Raw genomic sequence first — 18779 nt, forward strand, 5'->3', positions numbered from 1 at the left:
ACATAGAAACAACCGCTGTTATAAATGTTCAATTAGTCCAGCTGTATGTTTTGTTTTTTTTTTAAATATTGGGTAACACTTTATTTGAAGGGGGTTGAATAAGACTGTCATGACACTTTCATAAACATGACATAACACCTGTCATGAACATGAATAAGCCTTCATGAATATTTATGACTGTTGTCATAAAGTGTCATTCGGTAAATTATGACACTTTTCTTACAAAGTTGACATTATTCAAAATGTCTTTGTTATGACAACTTGACATTAACCAAGAAATCATTACTGATATAAATTTGTTATAAAAGTATTACTGATTGCACTTTAAAAATTAGGTAACTTTATGTTATTAAAGGTAAAGTTTAAACAGATTTCCTGGTTAATGTCAAGTTGTCATAACAAAGACATTTTGAATAATGTCAACTTTGTATTAAAAGAGTCATAATTTACCAAATGACACTTTATGACAACAGTCATAAATATTCATGAAGACTTATTCATGCTCATGACAGGTGTTATGTCATGTTTATGACAGTGTCATGACAGTCTTATTCACCCCCCTTCAAATAAAGTGTTACCATATATATATATATATATATATACAGTACACAACTTCAGTACCTGTGATTTAACCTAATGCATTTTTAGTTTCTGACAAATTAAATCTTACTGGTCGCTCTTAGAGTTTCTGAAAGTGAGAAGCATTAAAGATCCCCATTAGCATCAGCAGCATGCTGCATTAGCTATTCTTCTTGGGGTCATTATGCCAAAAATGACAGATTATATTTGCAAAAACAATCACATTACAGGTGAGGTTTTTATATAACACATTCTATTTTCCATCTCTTTTAAAGAAACACTTTTGTTAACGCTGGGGAGATATTTCAGATTTTCTTTAGTGAGCTCCATTCATGCATTGCTCTAAACATGATTGTAGTTATCAGTCTCCTTTTAAAGGGTTTAAAATATGGCTGCACAATATTAGAAAAACATGATAGATACAGTAATATTGGTGAATGTTGTGATTATTAACAGAAACAAAATTAAGGTTTTTTTAAAGTGCTCTTAAAAACACTGTTGTAATACACGTCTTTAGGAAAGCAGTCAGAAAAAAGTGTGCTTTGTGTCACTAAACTGCACACAATCACTTTAGTTGTTCATATTTAAAATTCATTGATATTTATTTATACTTTCACTGAAACAAACAGCGAAGAGAAAGGTAAAACCAACAATCTTGACAATTTGGACATTTTTAAACATCAATTGGAATTTGTTGTGATAACGATAAATCAAAACTCTTAACATAAGAAATTTATCGCGATAAATGATAAACGATATACGCCCACTTCTCGTTGGGAAATTGTCTTGGGTACGAATTTCGCTCATTTCGTTCATATTTTTGTTCTTTCCCGTGTAAAGCCAGCTTCTTTGTGGAACCTCAGTCATTGGGAATGTTTCTGCCGGCTGTATTTGGAGAACTGCTGAGCTGATGAGCTTTGCAGTCAGATTCCTGTCAAAGCACTCGTCATTGAGACTTGAATACCCCAATACGCTTCATTGTGAAAAGGGATTATGGGCTAACGTTGACCACACTCACTCACTCATAGAGACGCACACAAAACTGGAGCTGATTTTCATCCAGGCCATAATGGCACACCAGTGGTACTCTGATACTCTACGGCTGAACAGCCACCACACCCACATACGGTGCCCTTGGGGGGGGGGAAAAAGTAAAAAAGTTGGGACTCCTCAGATCAAAGTGAAGCCAATTCTACTGCACTGTGTTAAAGTTGAGCAGAAGCTTCACACGAAACCACATTTTCCAGGTGTCAGTTATCGCTAACAACTGATATTAGACATATTCTGTTGACATACTGCAGTCCCTGCAGCCTGTTCTTGTCAGTGAAAATCCAGAGTACACCCCCTCCCATTATCACATCTTTCTGATTAACAGTCTGTCTTTTAAGTAACGTCTGCCAGGACTCCGTTCTGCTAACTTAATTAGCACACCGAGACGAGACGGGAGATTCCCAGTGACGGGAACAATAGCTGGATCCCCGGGGAGTTCTGGGACACTCATCTTCCAGCTAAGACTTTATCACTTTTATTTTTCCTAGAAGCATGGCAGACAGATATGCTTGTGATAAACTTGCATTTTTGGGTGTTTTCACACTTGATAGTCTGATAGACTCGGTTCAATTGGGGAACGAAATTACAACATTTGTTCCATTTTCACTTGGTGCTGTTTTCTTTCACACTGCACTGAGTCAAACAAATGTTCAGTGTGAATGTGGTGGAGCTGCACCACATTCACACTGAGCCACTGAATGAAACGACATGAAAACCTCTGAAGAAAACAGTGCAAGTAAAAACTGAGTGGCATCAGATTTTAGGAGCTTAAGGATTTTATTTTTGTTGTTGGTAAAACACCACGAGACATTTGTCTTGGTAGTGCTAGACACACAGGTTTGCTTAGGTTGTTTTTTTTTCCCAGAATGCCCTGCGGTATAGTCCACTATCTGCTTTTGGATCAGTCTCCGGTCCGTTTGGCGTTTACGTATGCATTCAAACCGCTCCAGATTTAAAAACCTTACCGAGACCTAGGCTTTCAGGTGGACTGGATTTCAATTGCGGATTCACAGCTCCTCAAACGAAACAGACTTTTCAGGCAAAAGGACTAGAGCTAGACTAAAGCGGACTAACAGAGTTGGTGTGAACGCACCCCAGAGATCCTATTACATGACTGAGTGTCTAAAGGCCTTAATGGACACCACTTAACCAACTTTTGTTTCATTTTTGGCTAATTATTTTTGACCTGAGAGAAAGAAAGCGGATCTCACTTAATCCTCTTCCTGTGTAGCACTAAGTGGTGTTGGCAGTTTGCATGTTATGATGATATCTGTGTAAAATACAGTTATCGACATGGTAACCAAAGCACAGATAGATGTCACTCCTGGCGTTACTTTGTCTTCAGTTGTGCCAGCGCCAAACTTGTTGAGTCAGTCCGCTGCTGACTCAGAAATTATCAGATGCATTTGCATGACATTTTCACTGTAAGTCTTAATATTTAGTCATTCGACAAAGTGGTGACTGTTCCTCATAATGACTGTTCCAAAATCAGGAATTTATCTCTTTTTGGGGCAAACTTTGCATTCCTCACCTATTGTGAAAACACACCGATGCAAGAAATTTCATAAAACTACATGTCTAGGCTATCTGAATAACTAATGTACATCAGTTGGATTTCTGGTCGGACAACAAACATTAGTGACCTGTTTGAAAAAGCTTCCTGGACCGTTTTGCATTAAGCAGGTCTTTGAATTATTTGCATCGGCTGAAGAAGAAGCTTCAGGAATTCAAGAATCATGTAATCATACATTATTGATTATCAGGATCTCTGAATAAACTCAACTGCGACATTTCTGGGAGTCATGCCGCAAAATCATGTCCAGTTTTCTATGTGCACTACCTGTATTTTAGATTGTGGACATATTGTTGACCTAACAAGTCTGGTTTTCCCACCGTTTTGGTATTTTTCAGCCTTTAATGAAAGAAAAGCTGCATAAAGAGATAACCTTTTAAGCATAAGGTGGTAGAAGAAGTGGTTCTTTTAGCTTATAGTGAAGACCTGATGTGAGGACACTGTAGGCTGTGTCCTAACTTTGTGATTTACTCCCAACTTCACCATGTCTGAATCCCAAATTGAAAAGAGAGTTGGATTGGCAAGTTTGATTTTCAGTGGTCAGATTCAACAAATTAACAATATTAACTTATAGCTATTGTTTGATTTTGGTGCCTTTATGCATTCGACCACTTGGACAACACTTGGACTAACGGCAGTTGTACAGCAGCATGATTAAAAACTGATTTAATTTAATACAAAAATGTCAGAAGTATAAAATGAGAGTACAGGATGTAAAGAAAAAAAAAATCTCTGATTAATTTAACTGACTTCCAGGCGATGTTCAATGCCTTGGATTTTTTTGTATCCATCCCCTGACATATTTTTAATAACCTTTGCAATCATTTTCTTGAAGTGTTGTTTTGTCTTCTAATGTAATCTATTTTAGCTACATCCAACTTTCCAATACGTTTTACAACTACAGTACCCATAATTCCATATTCTGACAAAGGAAAACTGAGCTAGTACACTTAATGCATACTTCACAGTTTTGTCATTTAAACATTTTTACAAAGTCAGTTACGTTTTTAGATGAATTTGCAGCCAGTAGTGATTACCTGCAGCTTTGTCTAACCAAATGAATCTCAGATCAAATCTGTAATCCTTTAACAGCAACAAACATCCTTTAAGTTTGCTTTTGCCTTTAGAAATACACAAACGTGTGTCGTATTCCTGCAATGACTGAAATCGGAGCGAAGCGACAAGCAGCCGCGTCGTGTTGTGAACATTTACGGTTGTGGAGTCGTTGCCTTTTAATCCAAGGCCTTGTGAGATTTTCATCCATAGCTTTGCCTGGAAGTCGTCCAGTGGCAGCTGATCTCTGTATGTTCACACAGGTTGCTTCCAGGTCACCTTAGGCATCACTGCCTCTCTCTTCATGCGAGCGCAGGCGGGCACTGCCGGTCAGACCTGCCAGGAACTCACTCACACACATTAGACAGAAAAAATACAACTCAAGAGTTTTCTATTATTATTATTTTGATCCTTCATCATTCGAGCGTTGGGCTTTGAGGAGCATCTGCTGTAAAGAGTAGAGGTAATAATGACAGAGCTCTCTCTATTTTTCTACTGTTTTAGATGCAATTTAAAACAGTAGATACGATGCTGACCTTATCATGTAGTTATCAGTGATCAATACTGTACCTCATTTCTATTAACGCATTTTGCTGTGCTGCAACTACAAACTTCAATGCGTTGTACTTTGATTATTAGGGATGCTGCAACTAACAATTGTTTTAGTTCTTGATTAATCTATTGTTTATTTTGATGATTAATTGATTAATCGTATAAGAAAAATTGGCACATTCTGCAGATTTTAAGTTCTTTTTATACACATTTTTAAAATGACATTAAAAGATGCAAATAAATCAATTTGATTCTTTTTTTAAATAGGAAAATAAGTATTTTACAGACTAAAACATATAATAAACAAATATACATCTGCACTGGAAACGAACCAAAACGTGTCTGCTTGGCTAATCTGACTTTTTTGAATTAACCTTTTTTTTAAATGTCATTTCAACCAGATAAAGCTAAAATAATGATTTTTATTATGATTATTGTTATTGTGTCTTAAATGTGAAACATATATATTTTTGTACAGTTTTGACTTAACCACTGTTTTGATTATGTTTGTCTTTCAGTAAGTGGATTTTTTTAGTCTGTCTGCTCCAGTTAACAATTTATTGATTTCTAAAGTAGTTGATGGTTATTTCAAAAATCAGTTCATTATGATTAATTATAATTAATTGCTACAATCTGCTAGACCAACACAAAGTAAAGCATAGTTGTAAAACGGAAAGATTAAAAAAAAAAAATTTAGATAAAAATCTGAAAAGCTTGGCATGCTTTTGAGTTATTCTAATACCCCTAAATAAAATCTAATGCCTTTCGCCTCATTTGTAAATGGAGTCCAGCTGAGTGTAGTTTATCATCATTCTGCATCTGTTGTGTGAAAACCTAAAGTTTCCAATGCCCATTATGAAGCAAACATCAAAGTAGCAAAACATTGTCCTGTGAAGCCGTGAGTCTGAATTCAGATGCTTGCTGTTGTTGGGTCTTAATACATTTGGGAAACATTTTGTTTCCTCTACCAGCTTCAGGGAGATCGGATCCTGTTTTCTCTCTAGCCTGTGTGTCACTTCACAACATGACATTTGAGGCGTTTGGTTGTTAAACACAGTTTGAACTGGGAAATCTCTCCTCTGTTCCCTCACGCTCCCTGACATATTTGCTGCACCACGCTTCTCTTCCAGTCGGGATAAATGATTCCAGCCTCATGTTTTTTATTATCCATGCTCACAGTGGGAGTCCGGGAGTGTTCTCCACCTTGCCTCCTGAGTACTTGGTGGATCGCCATGAACTTTTGCACAAGCCCTTCCTGATCTCGAGAGGCTTCGTCTAATCTTGGAGTTAATAAAAGTCATCTTTGTGATGAAGATTTTACTCGTTTTCTGTCTCTGTTGATCGCATCGCGGGTTTGATGTCTGTATTAAAGCTGGTGGGAGTAAAACAAGGAGCGTTGCAGGAGGGATTTTTAACCTTTAGAGTCGCCGTTTGAACTGCTGCCTCTGAGCAAATTGGAGGACTTGTTAGTTTGAATTATTTAAGCAGTTTTTAGCTGCAGCAGCATCTCTGTATGTCAGAGACGCTTCAGGAGGTCAAAAGAAGGTCAGATTTTACCTCTGGAGCGGCGGGGCATTAACCAACGTAGAACGCCGATCCACGTACGCAATAAAAACGAGACGATTTCTGTAGTAAACAGACGGATGAAGACGAGGTTTCCTGCACCACAGATGTCTAAGCAGAACAACACTTCATGGAGATTGGAGAATGCTGCTTGCTTTTTGTTTTTCCCATCTTTACTATAGATTCCGTACATGTGATTGAAAAAAAGGGCCAAGACGTATGCAGATTATGTGAGATAATCCTTCATCCAGATGTGGAGGAAGCGGGGTAGCGGTTCAGAGCTGAATCCACTGGACATGCGTTCGTCCTGCAGCGTTCACACCCAGTCTGCACCGAGGCTTCGTTCAGTTCAGCTCAGCCTAACGACCCTCGATTAATTGTTAACTGGAGTATTCGATTAATCCGCAGTAATTAAGGCAAGACTGTACAAAAATATTAGCATTTTTCATTTAAGATAAAAATGTTTTGTTTAAAATATGTTTCAGCCAAAACTCCTCAAGCAGCATCGTTTTAGCTTCACCTAGTTCACCTTTGCTTCATGAATACTACAGTCTTGCATTTTAGGCAATAACATGTTTATTTTCTTAATTTAAAAAAGTGTCTGAATTATTCATTTGCATCTTTTAATGCGTTTCTAAAATTGTATAAAAAGTGGTTAAATAAAAAATCTGCAGAATGTGTTGTTTTTGATATCTGATTAATCAATAGTCAGAACAATCAATTAATCGATTACTAAAATAATGGTAAGTTGCTGTCTTTGTTTAAAGGCTTTCTCTGTCTCTGAAGCATAATTTGATGCTGATATCAGTTTTCTTTTACATCCGATCTTGATCAATTCTGATTTTCTTTATGCGAACTACAACGCATGCGACATCACATGTTGTTTTATATTAAAAATGATACGTAGCCACATCCACCATCTCATCATATTGGGAATGTGTCATATCCCCGACTTCAACATCTTTCTGCCTAACTTTCTAACATATGGCCAAACTGAGATTGACAGAGGTGTGGCAAAAGCAAATGAGTTGGATTAGCAGTGCTTGCTAACATCTGTTGGTCTCATCCAGGACGTGTCACTGTGGAATATCATCTATACTGCCAGAAAATTGAGCTGTTAACACGTCTTGGTGCTTTGTCTTAATGTCGGCCAGTAAGGAAGAAAAGTCTCATCTTTTTATGTACAGTAATTACACATCCTAACTTCAGAGACGCCTTTATCTAGATGCTTCTTCTTCTGCTGCTTCTCTTCTTGTGCAGTGAGCAGCCCATCTTCAGTACGCGGGCCCACGTCTTCCAGATCGACCCGAGCACCAAGAAGAACTGGGTTCCTACCAGTAAGCACGCCGTCACGGTCTCCTACTTCTTCGACAGTACCAGGAATGTGTATCGGATCATCAGTCTGGACGGCTCCAAGGTATGCTTAAGCAATCTGATTATGCAAAAATGTACTTAGGACTCTGACACACTTTACGTTGCACAGAAAAGCCTCTTTAACTTTTGCAAAGGGGCTCGTTGAAGTTTAATCTCATCAGGGGGGGCAAATAAACTTTGCATGTTACATGTCTGCTTTGCCTCGCCTCTCTGCTGGGGCCTCTGATATGTATGTGGCAGTGATTATTTTAGTCCTGAGGCACAGGGCTGGAGTTTGCAGAGTTACGTAAGAGCTTCTCCGGGTGACTGGTGTCGCTGTCGAACCAGCAAGTTAGCGTTGTTCCGCTGGAAATAGCAGGCAAAGCTCGGTGGTGCTGGAACGGAGGGGCGGTGTTATCCAGACAACAACACGTTGTTTCACCCACCAGAGGCGAAAGTCGCACGACGCCGAAGGCTCATGCTGTTCCCTAAATTCCAGAGTGGAAACTTTCTGAGAGAACAAAATCTTCTCCTCGCATCAAAAAACAACTCCTAATTTTACAGATTTGTTTAACATGTTGACTGATCAAAGTTTCAGGAAGACCTTTGACGCCCTGCCTTCTCTAATCTGATGAGTATCTAACCAAACATGGAGCTCAGAAAAGAAAAATAATGATCATTTTCCTCCCCGACCTCACTGGAAGTTGATGTGTCTGCTGCCCTCAAGTGGCCAAACAAATTATAACCATAAAACCTTCTATTAAACTGAGCAAAAAAACAAACAAAAACGTCAACCAACACAAGAAACCTCTCACTGAAGTTATATAACTAAAGCAGGTAAGACTAGATGTTGGGGATTAGGGTGCCCCAACTTTTTTTTAGTACAAAAAGTGCCTTTTTTTTTTTTTTAACTTTCCTTACTCTGCGACAGACTGGCGACCTGTCCAGGATGTACCCCGCCTCTCGCCCGGAACGTTAGCTGGAGATAGGCACCAGCACCTCTCCTGACCCCACTGAGGGACAAGGGTGTTCAGAAAATGGATGGATGGATGGAACTTTCCTTACTTTTCAAATATACGTTTTTGTCCATATATTTTGTTTAATCTCTAATTTTATTTCTTATTTTATCTTGCACCCATCTGTGATGCTCTAATTACTGTGGTCAGCTGAGGTTGTGCTACATAAATAAACTTTAAATTAAATACATCTTGTTTAATGTGTAAAAGAAGGTTTGTTTTTGTTAAGCACAATTAGATTGTTTTCTTTTAATAAGATTTAAAACAAAAAAGAGATTATAAATTTTAAATCTGAATATTTCCAAAGGAACATAAAATGAAATGGACCTTTTTTAAATGTCTTCAAAGTTTTCCTACAAACATAATCACCTAGGGGGCGCAATGCCGTGTATTTTCCATTCATTTGATGTAAAAGCTGAAATGGGAAGTAAATGAGCCGCAGACCAAACAAAATGGATGGAGTTAGGAGTTGAATCAGGCAGCTACCGAAGCATCCGACAGTCAGTCAGTCGAACCTCTGAGGGAAGGTTGAAACTAATGAGCATCAAATGCCACAGATCCCATGTCATCCTGCGTCATGATGTAAATATTTTTATTATAGTTGGCTTCGACTTTTCATACTATTTCAAACAGTTTGGCCTTCAGGTTATAGATTTGTGTTGGTGTAAGGGCCACCAGTCGGCTTTTAAAGTTTACGCCTGCGTTAGGGCTGGCCAATGAATCGATTTTATCGACTCGTCAGGTTTTTGGTTTTTGAAGATTTAATTAATTTGGATGTTTGTTTTCACCAACGCGTTCCTTGCATTTCCATAGTTCAGAGTGATGTCAGCACGCCTGAGGCCGCCATCTTGTTTGACAAACATGTTTTAGAGCTTCAGCTTGTTTGGACTTTAAATTCGGGTCAAATCTACAACAGGTTATTAGGGCAACGCGAAGAATTTTTTATTTTCAATTACAAAAATTGCAAGAAGTATTTTTGTCGTTTGTAATTTGTTTGTTAGAAAACAGAGCGCGAATAAAAATGATCAAAATGGGATCTGAGATTTTATTTCTGTATCGCCCAGGCCTAATCTATTCCTGTTGTGACAAGAACATTGAACTGGTTCAATTTGCACTTTATTTGTGATCATATTTCGTCAAACCTACACTTGTTGTCTATTGATTTAATCTTGCTCTCATTGGTTGATCGATTTATCGTATCATTTGTTATTCGGAGGGCTGTTTATCTGCTGGTTGTCTGTGTGAAAGTTTACTCCGTCAGCTGCTGTTTCCACAAAGTAGTTAGTTAAACCGAAGGGTTCACGTTGAAAGCACCAGGAAAGAAAAATCGACTCGTATGTCAACATCCAATAAATCGAGCTAACTATACCAGCAGACCCAGAGTGGCCTCCCACGCTGATCAATAACATTACAGCCAGCTGGACTCAATTAGAAGCTCCTTATTGATGGTTTCCTGTGTGCCAAACTCCCACATCAGCGTTGATAGTCTCCCTGCAGCTGTCCTCTGCCAATGCAACCCTCCATCACCAGCAGCCATGACAAACGCCGGTCCCCGGCAATGTACGTTTCATCCTCCCACAGGCTATCATCAACAGCACCATCACCCCCAACATGACCTTCACCAAGACGTCGCAGAAGTTCGGCCAGTGGGCCGACAGCCGGGCCAACACCGTCTACGGCCTCGGCTTCTCGTCCGAGAGTCACTTGAGCAAGGTGGGTTGTGGGGGAGGCGTGATTACGCGTTGCTTATTTTGTTGAATTCCCGACAGAGCACCAGAGTCAGCTGCTACCTCTGGTTTCAGTTTGCAGAAAAGTTTGCCGAGTTCAAGGAAGCGGCCCGGTTAGCGAAGGAGAAGTCCCAGGAGAAGACGGAGCTCAGCAGTACGCCCTCGCAGGTAACGAGCCCCGGTCGTGTGTGTGTGTGTGTGTGTGCGTGCGTGTGAACAGTTGTGGTAGCCGCATTGCATCAACGTACCCTTTAAGTTTTCACATTTTGGCACATTTCAAGCCCAAACTTCAATGTATATCAGAGATTTTGAGGGAAATGTAAGAAGAAAAAATAGCCAGAATTGACGCTCTCCATTCTATCTAATGAAGCCTGTCGAGGTTTGTGGTTGTGATGAGGAAAAAAATCTTTAATTTTTAAGAGTTATGAATACTTTTGCTAGGTGCTTTGGTTGGCTGTATGTTTTTTGCATGATGTTTTAGAAGCTGGGTTGTAAACACTTGGTGTCCTGATGAGGCTCCTTTGCTTTCTCTCTAACGGTTTCTTCTCAGGGTGGCGCTGTAAAGCGGAATGTGTTATCTGTCAACAAGCCTGGTAAAAAGAAGGTAAAACCACCTGAGCCAATCCTCCTCTTTCACTCCGGTCCAAGTCTTTCCCTTCAAGTTTCTCCTCAGTTTTGTGAAACCTGATCCCTTTAGCTGCTGTCTTTCCTCATCTACGCTGATGAAAGGAAACCTGCCCTGCAGTCCCTTCTCCGCCTCCTTTGTCCTCCCAGTAGTTAAGCATATTTATTACTGAAAGTACAGTAATAAATTAAGACTACAACCACTTTGATAAATATCTTTCTATGTTAGAGGTTCGCTTGGTGTAAACCAACTCAAGAAATTGGAGTAAGAGAGAGTCTTGAAGCCCGGGTCTGCCAGAGTTCCTGAATGTTCTGGTGTTGTCAGTCAGAAACCTGACAGCGGATTCAGCTGACCAACCGTGCTGGGTTACGAAACCGCTGGGTGTCAGACGGGCATGTGACATCACATGGAGATTTTTATGATCAGATGGGCTGAGCGCGGTTTATGTTATGCCATCTGAGCAGTCGTACCACTATAAAAAAATAAAACATACCACAGAATCTTGCGTCTTTGTTTACACGGTAAGTAAGAACAATAGGATTACAACAGCAGTTCAGCAGGAATAGAGCTGTGGATCAGTTTGTTGGTTCTGCTTTTGGGTTTGCAGCTCGTTTCCGTTCTCCAGATGTTAGTGGACCACAGAGTTCATGGAGGGGGTGGTGGTGTGTCCAGACCGCTTGAAACGTCGCCAGTACTTGATGACTCGACAGAACAGTTGCAACTTGCCCGATAGCAACACCTTCCTGAAAACCTCTCTCCATTTTTCTGAGATATTACAACCCCTACTTCCTGTTTATTACAGCCATGCTCAAAATTCACGTGAAAATCGGATGGAAATAGAAATTCAGTACGTTTTTTTTTTAATCTTTCCAATGAAGAGAAGTTGTTCTTCTGGTCCACTTTGCTACAGCTTTCACCTGTATCTGCTTTAGAGTACGCTGTGGCTAATTTTTAAAACTGAGAAATGGTTGCTTGAGAAACTTTGCTTACTGATTCAGTTAATTTCCTTTTCCTTTTTTATTTTTTTCATCATAACAGGAATCTGCGCCAGGTGACCTCCAGTCACCTCTGACCCCAGAGAGCATCAACGGTACAGATGAGGACAGAGTCACACCGAACACGCCGAAGCACAGCGAAGCCAGAGCAGAACCTCCCCAAAACGCTTTACCGTTCTCTCACAGGTGAGGCTGCGCTCAGACCGTGTGGTTCGTCCTGTAACCAGCGGCACGCCGACGCGTCGTCAGAGTAAACGACGGTGGGCTAAACACACACCCCTGGGGTGCACCAGTCCACAGAGGAGCCGTCTTTGGTACTCTGACCTTGGAAGTAAACCAATAAATATGATCAACAACTATAAATCCTGTATTTATACGTGGCAAAACTTGAAAGATATGAAATTTGATCTTTTGTTTTTCCAAGTCTGGATAATTTTAGGTGGGGGGGGCGATGGGAATGCAAAAAAATTAGCTTCCAGACTTGATTTCGTCTCCAATTACCTAAATGATTAAAATGTGAAAATCAGAAAAATAAATGTTTTCTTTTGCTTGTTGTCCTTTAGTCCAAATTCCTTCTCTTGCTCTTTGGATCTTTTCTTCCTTTCGTATTTCATCCTTCTTTGTGTTATTTTGTATTACTTTGTCCATTTTTTACTTTTGTCTTTAGTTACTCCTTCCTTCTTGTTCTCCATTCCCTCCTTTTTTCATTCTCTCCTTCTTGTTGCCCTTGTTTCCTTTGTCCTTTCCTATCTTCATTACTTTTCTTATTCCTTCCTCGCTCCCTTCCTTCCTTCCCGTCTGTCAGTCGATTACTTTTGCCTCATCAGTTAGATTTGGAGTAAAACAATCAAAAATGTGACCTGCTGCGGATTTTATTGCATATCCAATAAAAAGCCTCATTTGGTGTTTAATATCCTCCTGCTAACCTGCAACGTTACGAACCAGAACCTGCTGGCTCAGCCGACAGCGCGGCAGTTTGCCCATATTTACCTCGGCCGGCTTTTCGTTCCGTCTCCAGTTCCTCCAGCATCAACAAGCACTGGGAGGCCGAGCTGGCGGCGCTGAAGGGGAACAACGCCAAGCTGACGGCGGCGCTGCTCGAGTCCACGGCCAACGTCAAGCAGTGGAAGCAGCAGCTGGGGGCCTATCAGGAGGAGGCGGAGCGGCTGCACAAACGGGTACGGCTCCATCGCCGCCGCCGCCGCCAATGGCAACGCGCTCCGGACCGGCGTTCACTTCAGACGGATGCTGTTTGTCTCGCAGGTGACGGAGCTGGAGTGCGTGAGCGGCCAAACGATGGTCATCAAGTCTCAGAAAACGGAGCTGAACAGAACAATAGAGGAGCTGGAGGCGGCGCTGAGGGCCAAGGAGGAGGTGAAGACGCTCGACATCTTTGAACATTAATAATGGGTGCTTTGAAGGGTTGGAACGTTTTTCTTTATTTCTGTATAAAGTTCTTGAACGCACTTCAAATTCAAACTTGCAGAGTTTTGTAAAAAGCAAAAAAAAAACACAAACAAACAAACAAAAAGAGCAATATAATGTTGGATTAAAAGTCTAAATTTGGAAAACGTTATTTACATTTGAGAGCAAATATTTTCATATACCTAATACAAAGACTGTCATGTGTTTGTCACGATGTCTTAGAAATTAATCTAAATAGTTTTTGCTCAGAATTAGCTAAATTAATTCTATTTGATAATGATTAAAAATTTATTTTTTGCCACTTTCTTTGTATTTTGTATATGCGTTTAATTTGAGCTGGAAGGTCATTTATCTAAACACAATTTGTTTGGTTTGTTTCAATTGAATGAATATTTTTTATTCTTAGTGGCTCAATGACTAATCGATCGTCTTTTATATGTTAAATGAAGTCATTGACATTTGGAAACATAACATTTTGCTATATTTTAGTCCCTGCTCTAGAATACTGTCACAAAAACAATAACAAAGGATATCATATAGTGCTTTATTTTCATATTTCACTTTAGGAGCTGGAGAGACTTAAGGAGGAGGTGGAGAGTGCCAACGAGTTTAAGTTTCAAAAAGACACCCTGACACAGAAACTAAAGGTGAGCAACAAGCTGCATGAGAGAGACCCAGTAAATATCGGACCAGCATCAGCAATACCGATACTTTTTATTGTTTAAGTTGGATATATCGGCAAATTTATTATCTTATAGGTGGCTTGTGGATTTTTTTTTTCCTTTAAATTATTTTTATTAAAACCTTGGACAAATTTTGGACAAATACTTTAATAATAGATTAACATAATAAACAATATTTTGCTTGTTTTAGGGGGGAAAAAAATGCAACTTTTTTTTCTGTTATTTGAGAGAAAATCAAAACACATAATTTTTGTACGTAGAGTTGAGAAACTACAACACAAAAATGAAATAAAATTTTGCGGGCCAATCAGAAACCGTAGTATCGCTCCGATACCGATACACGTCATCGATATTTCTGCTTGGCGCCAGGAGACGGAGTCGAGGAACCAGACGCTGGAGGCGCAGCTGAGCGACCTGGAGCAGCGCCTGGAGAGCAGCCAGCTGGAGCGGGAGGCCTACATGAAGAGCCTGCGCTCCCTGCTGGAGCTGCTGGACAGCAAGATCTTCGAGCTGACGGAGCTGCGGGACACGCTGGCCAAGCTGGTGGAGGGCAGCTAGAGCTCCTCCTCCGCCCGACGTCGTCACCAACACAACTTGAAATCTCTTCTCTCTCTCTTTCGTTTTTTTGTACATGTTAAAGAGTTTACACGACTTGATGCATTAGCGGTACACAGACTTTGCCACTTCAGAGAACTCAGATGGTTTACAAACAGCCAAGTGAAGCCTTTTCTTTGCTCCACTGTGGAAAACTTTCTCATTATAATTTAGATTTTTTATTTATTTTTTTGACCACCATGATATGCTAATCGACTGAGCTTCTGTGGAACACCGGAGCCGCCTCCTCGACTCCACGATTGCGCTTCGACGTTTTTCCTCACTTGTTCACTGAAATCAGCCAAACGAGCTCCTGCTCCTCCTTCGACCCGAGACGGATTTCTTTCTTTTACTCGCAGGATGAAGAGATAATCACAGGAACCGCCACACGAGGATGTCGGTTCATCTTATATTCTTCTACAACCTATGAGCAATACACTAAAGGAGGGACCGCCAACTCTTTCCACTCTCACTTTCAGGTTACCTTCCTGCTCCTGCCGACTGGTTTGAACCAAAAGCGATTCAGGATTTTCTTCAGTTTCTTCTGTTTGTGTGTGAGTGAATCAGATTATTTTTTTCCTTTTTGATGCATTTTGAAGTGCAATGGTTTGAATTGTTTTATTATTTATTACTAAAATATTTAGAATAATAAACATTGTAAAATGTTAATTTAATTTTATTGTCTGGTACGTGGCTGTGTAGATGGTTTAATTTCCGAGAGCATAAGGAAATCATGACGTATACGACCGAATTAGTTTTTTTTCTTTTGCCAAATACTGTTTGTTCCTGTACAGATCTGAACTCTTGCTGATGTTGCCTTGGGCACTAAGATGCATCAATGGTAGCTAACTGATGGTACGTTTGGGATTTATTTTTTTTCTTGTGGGATTACCTGTTGCCAAAAATGAAAGAATATGCTACAGTACGAACACCTGCAGAACACATTTTAAGGGCTTGTTCTTGGTTCGGGTCAAACTTGGGGTGATTTTTAGCGGCGGCTTTAAACTTTAAAGGCGATGATGTGTGTTGTTGCTGAAAAAGGCATTTGAAGAAGAAATTTTAAATGTGGAGTGAAGACACATGCTGATAAAACACAAATTGTAATTTTAAGTTTATATTAAAAGAAAATCTGATTAAAACAGTGATTTGGTCTCTTTATTTTGCAGTCTATGGAGAATCGTAGTAGTTCTCCAGTTCAACAAAAGCAAAAACAAACAAAAAAAAGAGCCAACATCTTATTGTGGTTTTACTTTTGTCAGTTTTGGTCCTCCATAGTTAAATCCCAAACAGGATGATTAAAAAAAAGAAAATCTCAGCCACTGAAGGGTCAACGTGAACTTCTATGAGCATACAGTTTTATAGATTGAAAGAACTTTCAAAAGACAGAATTTTTGGTGCTTTTAATATGAAAGGAAAAATAAAGATTTTTTTTTTTTTTGGTTATGGAAAAGCAGAGAGGAATGGTGTGATGGGAAACATCATCAAGTACATTTAAAAACATCTTTAAAATATGACGCTTCAATAAATACTTCAATACATTTAGGCATGTGGATACATTTCTCATGATTTACATTTGTTTACAGTATAAATCATAAAATGACTTTTTTTTCCTCCGATCTTCATTATTGCACATACGTTGTGATGGGTTTGCCCTCCTCAAGCCAGTCTTGTACAAATGTTGCTAAAACTGGATGCTAGTTTAACGACAACAAAAAGTAGCAAGTTGGATTCTTGGTTGCTTTTTCCGCCAATAACCTGGAAAACACAAACCCGTTAGAAGAAAAGCTACTGCATGCAAATAAACCACGGTGGCTTCGACACTTGGCAGTCTGAGCCAGATTACTTGTGACGCCACAGTTAGCTTAGTATATGCTAACGTAAAATGATGTAAACAGTGTGCTCTGTGTTTGTCCTGCTGAAGGAGATCCGGAAAGCTGAAGGAAGCTAACACTGCTAAGCTACGCTAAGCTAAAAGTGTTGTAAATTGGAAAAAAAAAATCTCCAAAGAAAACTAGAGACGAGAAATGCTGGTTTTCAGTTCTCAGTGCTGGACACGTCTGGTCAACATACACACTTGTTTTATGCATTTAAGCGACATCTTTGAATGCTTCATTTAAAAACACGATCTGCTTGTGATGCCGCATGAAACACGACTAAAGCTCTCTGGTCTGTTGGAGTTCAATTCCGTCCGATTTTCTTTAGTTATTATTTTCTACAATTGTGCTTTACTTTTCAATTCTAACCAAAAGTGAAAGTGTAAATCGGCATTCAACAAATATTAAAAACAAGTGGGAAAAGAAAGAATGCAGCAAACAATCCTGCTATTTACCTACGAGGGAAAAAGAAAATATATCTTGCAATTAAGCCTCAGTACTTGATGCATAATCTGTCACAAACTGATTTTCAGTATTAAAAAAACATATTTAAAAACATTAAATAATAAAAAAACTAAAATAATCACTCACACACCAAACGTTAACACAAAGCTCAAAAGCACACAATAAAAGAAAAAACAAACAAACAAATACAAGGCAAAGAAGAGTCATCTCTTTTAAACGCCTCATGCTGAAATGTGTGAGGAGATGAGCACCTGCCACCAGGGGGCAGTGAAGTCCCAATGAACCTGGCATCAGCTCGGAATGGGAAAGAAATGCATTTAATCTAATCACATTTTAACTGTGTGAACTTCGTTATAACTGCTTCCTACATCTGAAATTGTTTTGTCTAATGTTTCAGTTTCTTCCCAGTGAAGCTAATCAACTCACAGCTGAGATTATGAGTAAACAGAACAGTAAATCTTATATTTTATCGTCTCGTATGGCGATAAAAGCAGCCAGAAACGCATTCAGACAACTCTTTACTGTTGAAATGGAGGCAACAGAAACAGCTTTCATCAAAAATACTGAGCTGGCGTGAACAGCGTCTGTGCTCGGCAGGCCGCCTTATCGAGGTATAGAGAGAGTTTTAGAAAGTTACAGTCAGCATTCCTACAGGTCTAAATGCTGCACACTGCTAATCAGCTGGTTGATAGAATACGACAGGACAGATAAATCAAACTAATAACCAGCGTATATCCATTTGTTAAACCTGTGCTAGTGCCAAACGTCATAATAACCAGGGTTTCCCCAAGAAAACTTAGCAAAACTACGGCAGTTCATCAACGGCCCGCCATGTTTTTTATGTTGAAAAATGTTAAAAGTTACAAAAATTTGGAGATGCACAAGCACGCATCATAATTCTGAAATAATGTGTGAGGCGCAATTCAATGTGTCCGCTATAAACACAGCTCAATCCGTCTTTTCTGTCACTTGGTGTATAAAAAGAATAACCTTATTTAAAATAAACAAATGACACTTAGCCTGGTGGGCAGGCAAATAAAGCCTGGTGGCCCGCCAGGCTTACAACAGACTGGAGGAAGCATTGAACAACAAATACAATTTAAAGTGAAATTATCTATACATTGTACTGTTTTAGCCTCAGTAAAAATAACTCTTGCTTCCCTATTTTGACTAAAAGGAAAGTAAAGTTCGGCCTGATGGCAACGGCAAAACACAAAGAAACTAACAGAATTTCAAAAAAGAAATTGATTTTTGTCTTAGATTAATATGATTTGATTTCCTGCCTTCTCCGACGGACCCCATGTTTTTCTCTTGCTACAACATCTCACTGCTCCTTTCAGTGATCAGGGTCACTTCTGTGAGATTTACAGGTTCTACTGAGCGGTGTAAAAAGTTGCTGTGAAGAAAAGTTTGAAGGTGCAACACAGTGTGTGTCTCGTAGCAGAAAGGAGCAAACGTTTCCTTCTTCAAACAAACCCATCACAAGGAGCTACAGTACGACTCGGATGTAACAGGAGGTCAGAGGTTGTGTCCTCTCCAAAACCGCAACAGCAACACCTTAAAAACAACAAGTCTTTACAAACACAAGTATGGAATAACAAAAAAAAAAAAAAAAAAAAAAAAAAAGGCAAATTTTTTTTTTTTTTTTATTT

General features: G+C 39.5%; 1 protein-coding gene across 2 annotated transcripts in view; it reads left to right on the forward strand.

Moving 5' to 3' along the window:
* Positions 1-14874, forward strand: part of homer1 (homer scaffold protein 1) — a 23574-nt gene extending 8700 nt beyond the window's left edge. The window contains exons 2-10 of one of the 2 annotated variants that reach the window (XM_015018445.1): positions 7631-7787; positions 10321-10452; positions 10542-10634; positions 11017-11070; positions 12130-12272; positions 13105-13264; positions 13350-13460; positions 14078-14158; positions 14564-14874. In XM_015018445.1, the coding sequence (XP_014873931.1) occupies positions 7631-7787; positions 10321-10452; positions 10542-10634; positions 11017-11070; positions 12130-12272; positions 13105-13264; positions 13350-13460; positions 14078-14158; positions 14564-14752 (1120 nt within the window). In that variant the 3' untranslated portion in view covers positions 14753-14874. The remainder of the gene's footprint in view (positions 1-7630; positions 7788-10320; positions 10453-10541; positions 10635-11016; positions 11071-12129; positions 12273-13104; positions 13265-13349; positions 13461-14077; positions 14159-14563) is intronic. The other variant, XM_015018446.1, reaches the window with a different exon arrangement.
* Positions 14875-18779: the final 3905 nt, after the last annotated feature.

This window comes from Poecilia latipinna, unplaced genomic scaffold (assembly GCF_001443285.1).
Source record: "Poecilia latipinna isolate Pla-1442-1.1 unplaced genomic scaffold, P_latipinna-1.0 Scaffold2274, whole genome shotgun sequence".
Lineage (NCBI taxonomy): Eukaryota > Metazoa > Chordata > Actinopteri > Cyprinodontiformes > Poeciliidae > Poecilia > Poecilia latipinna.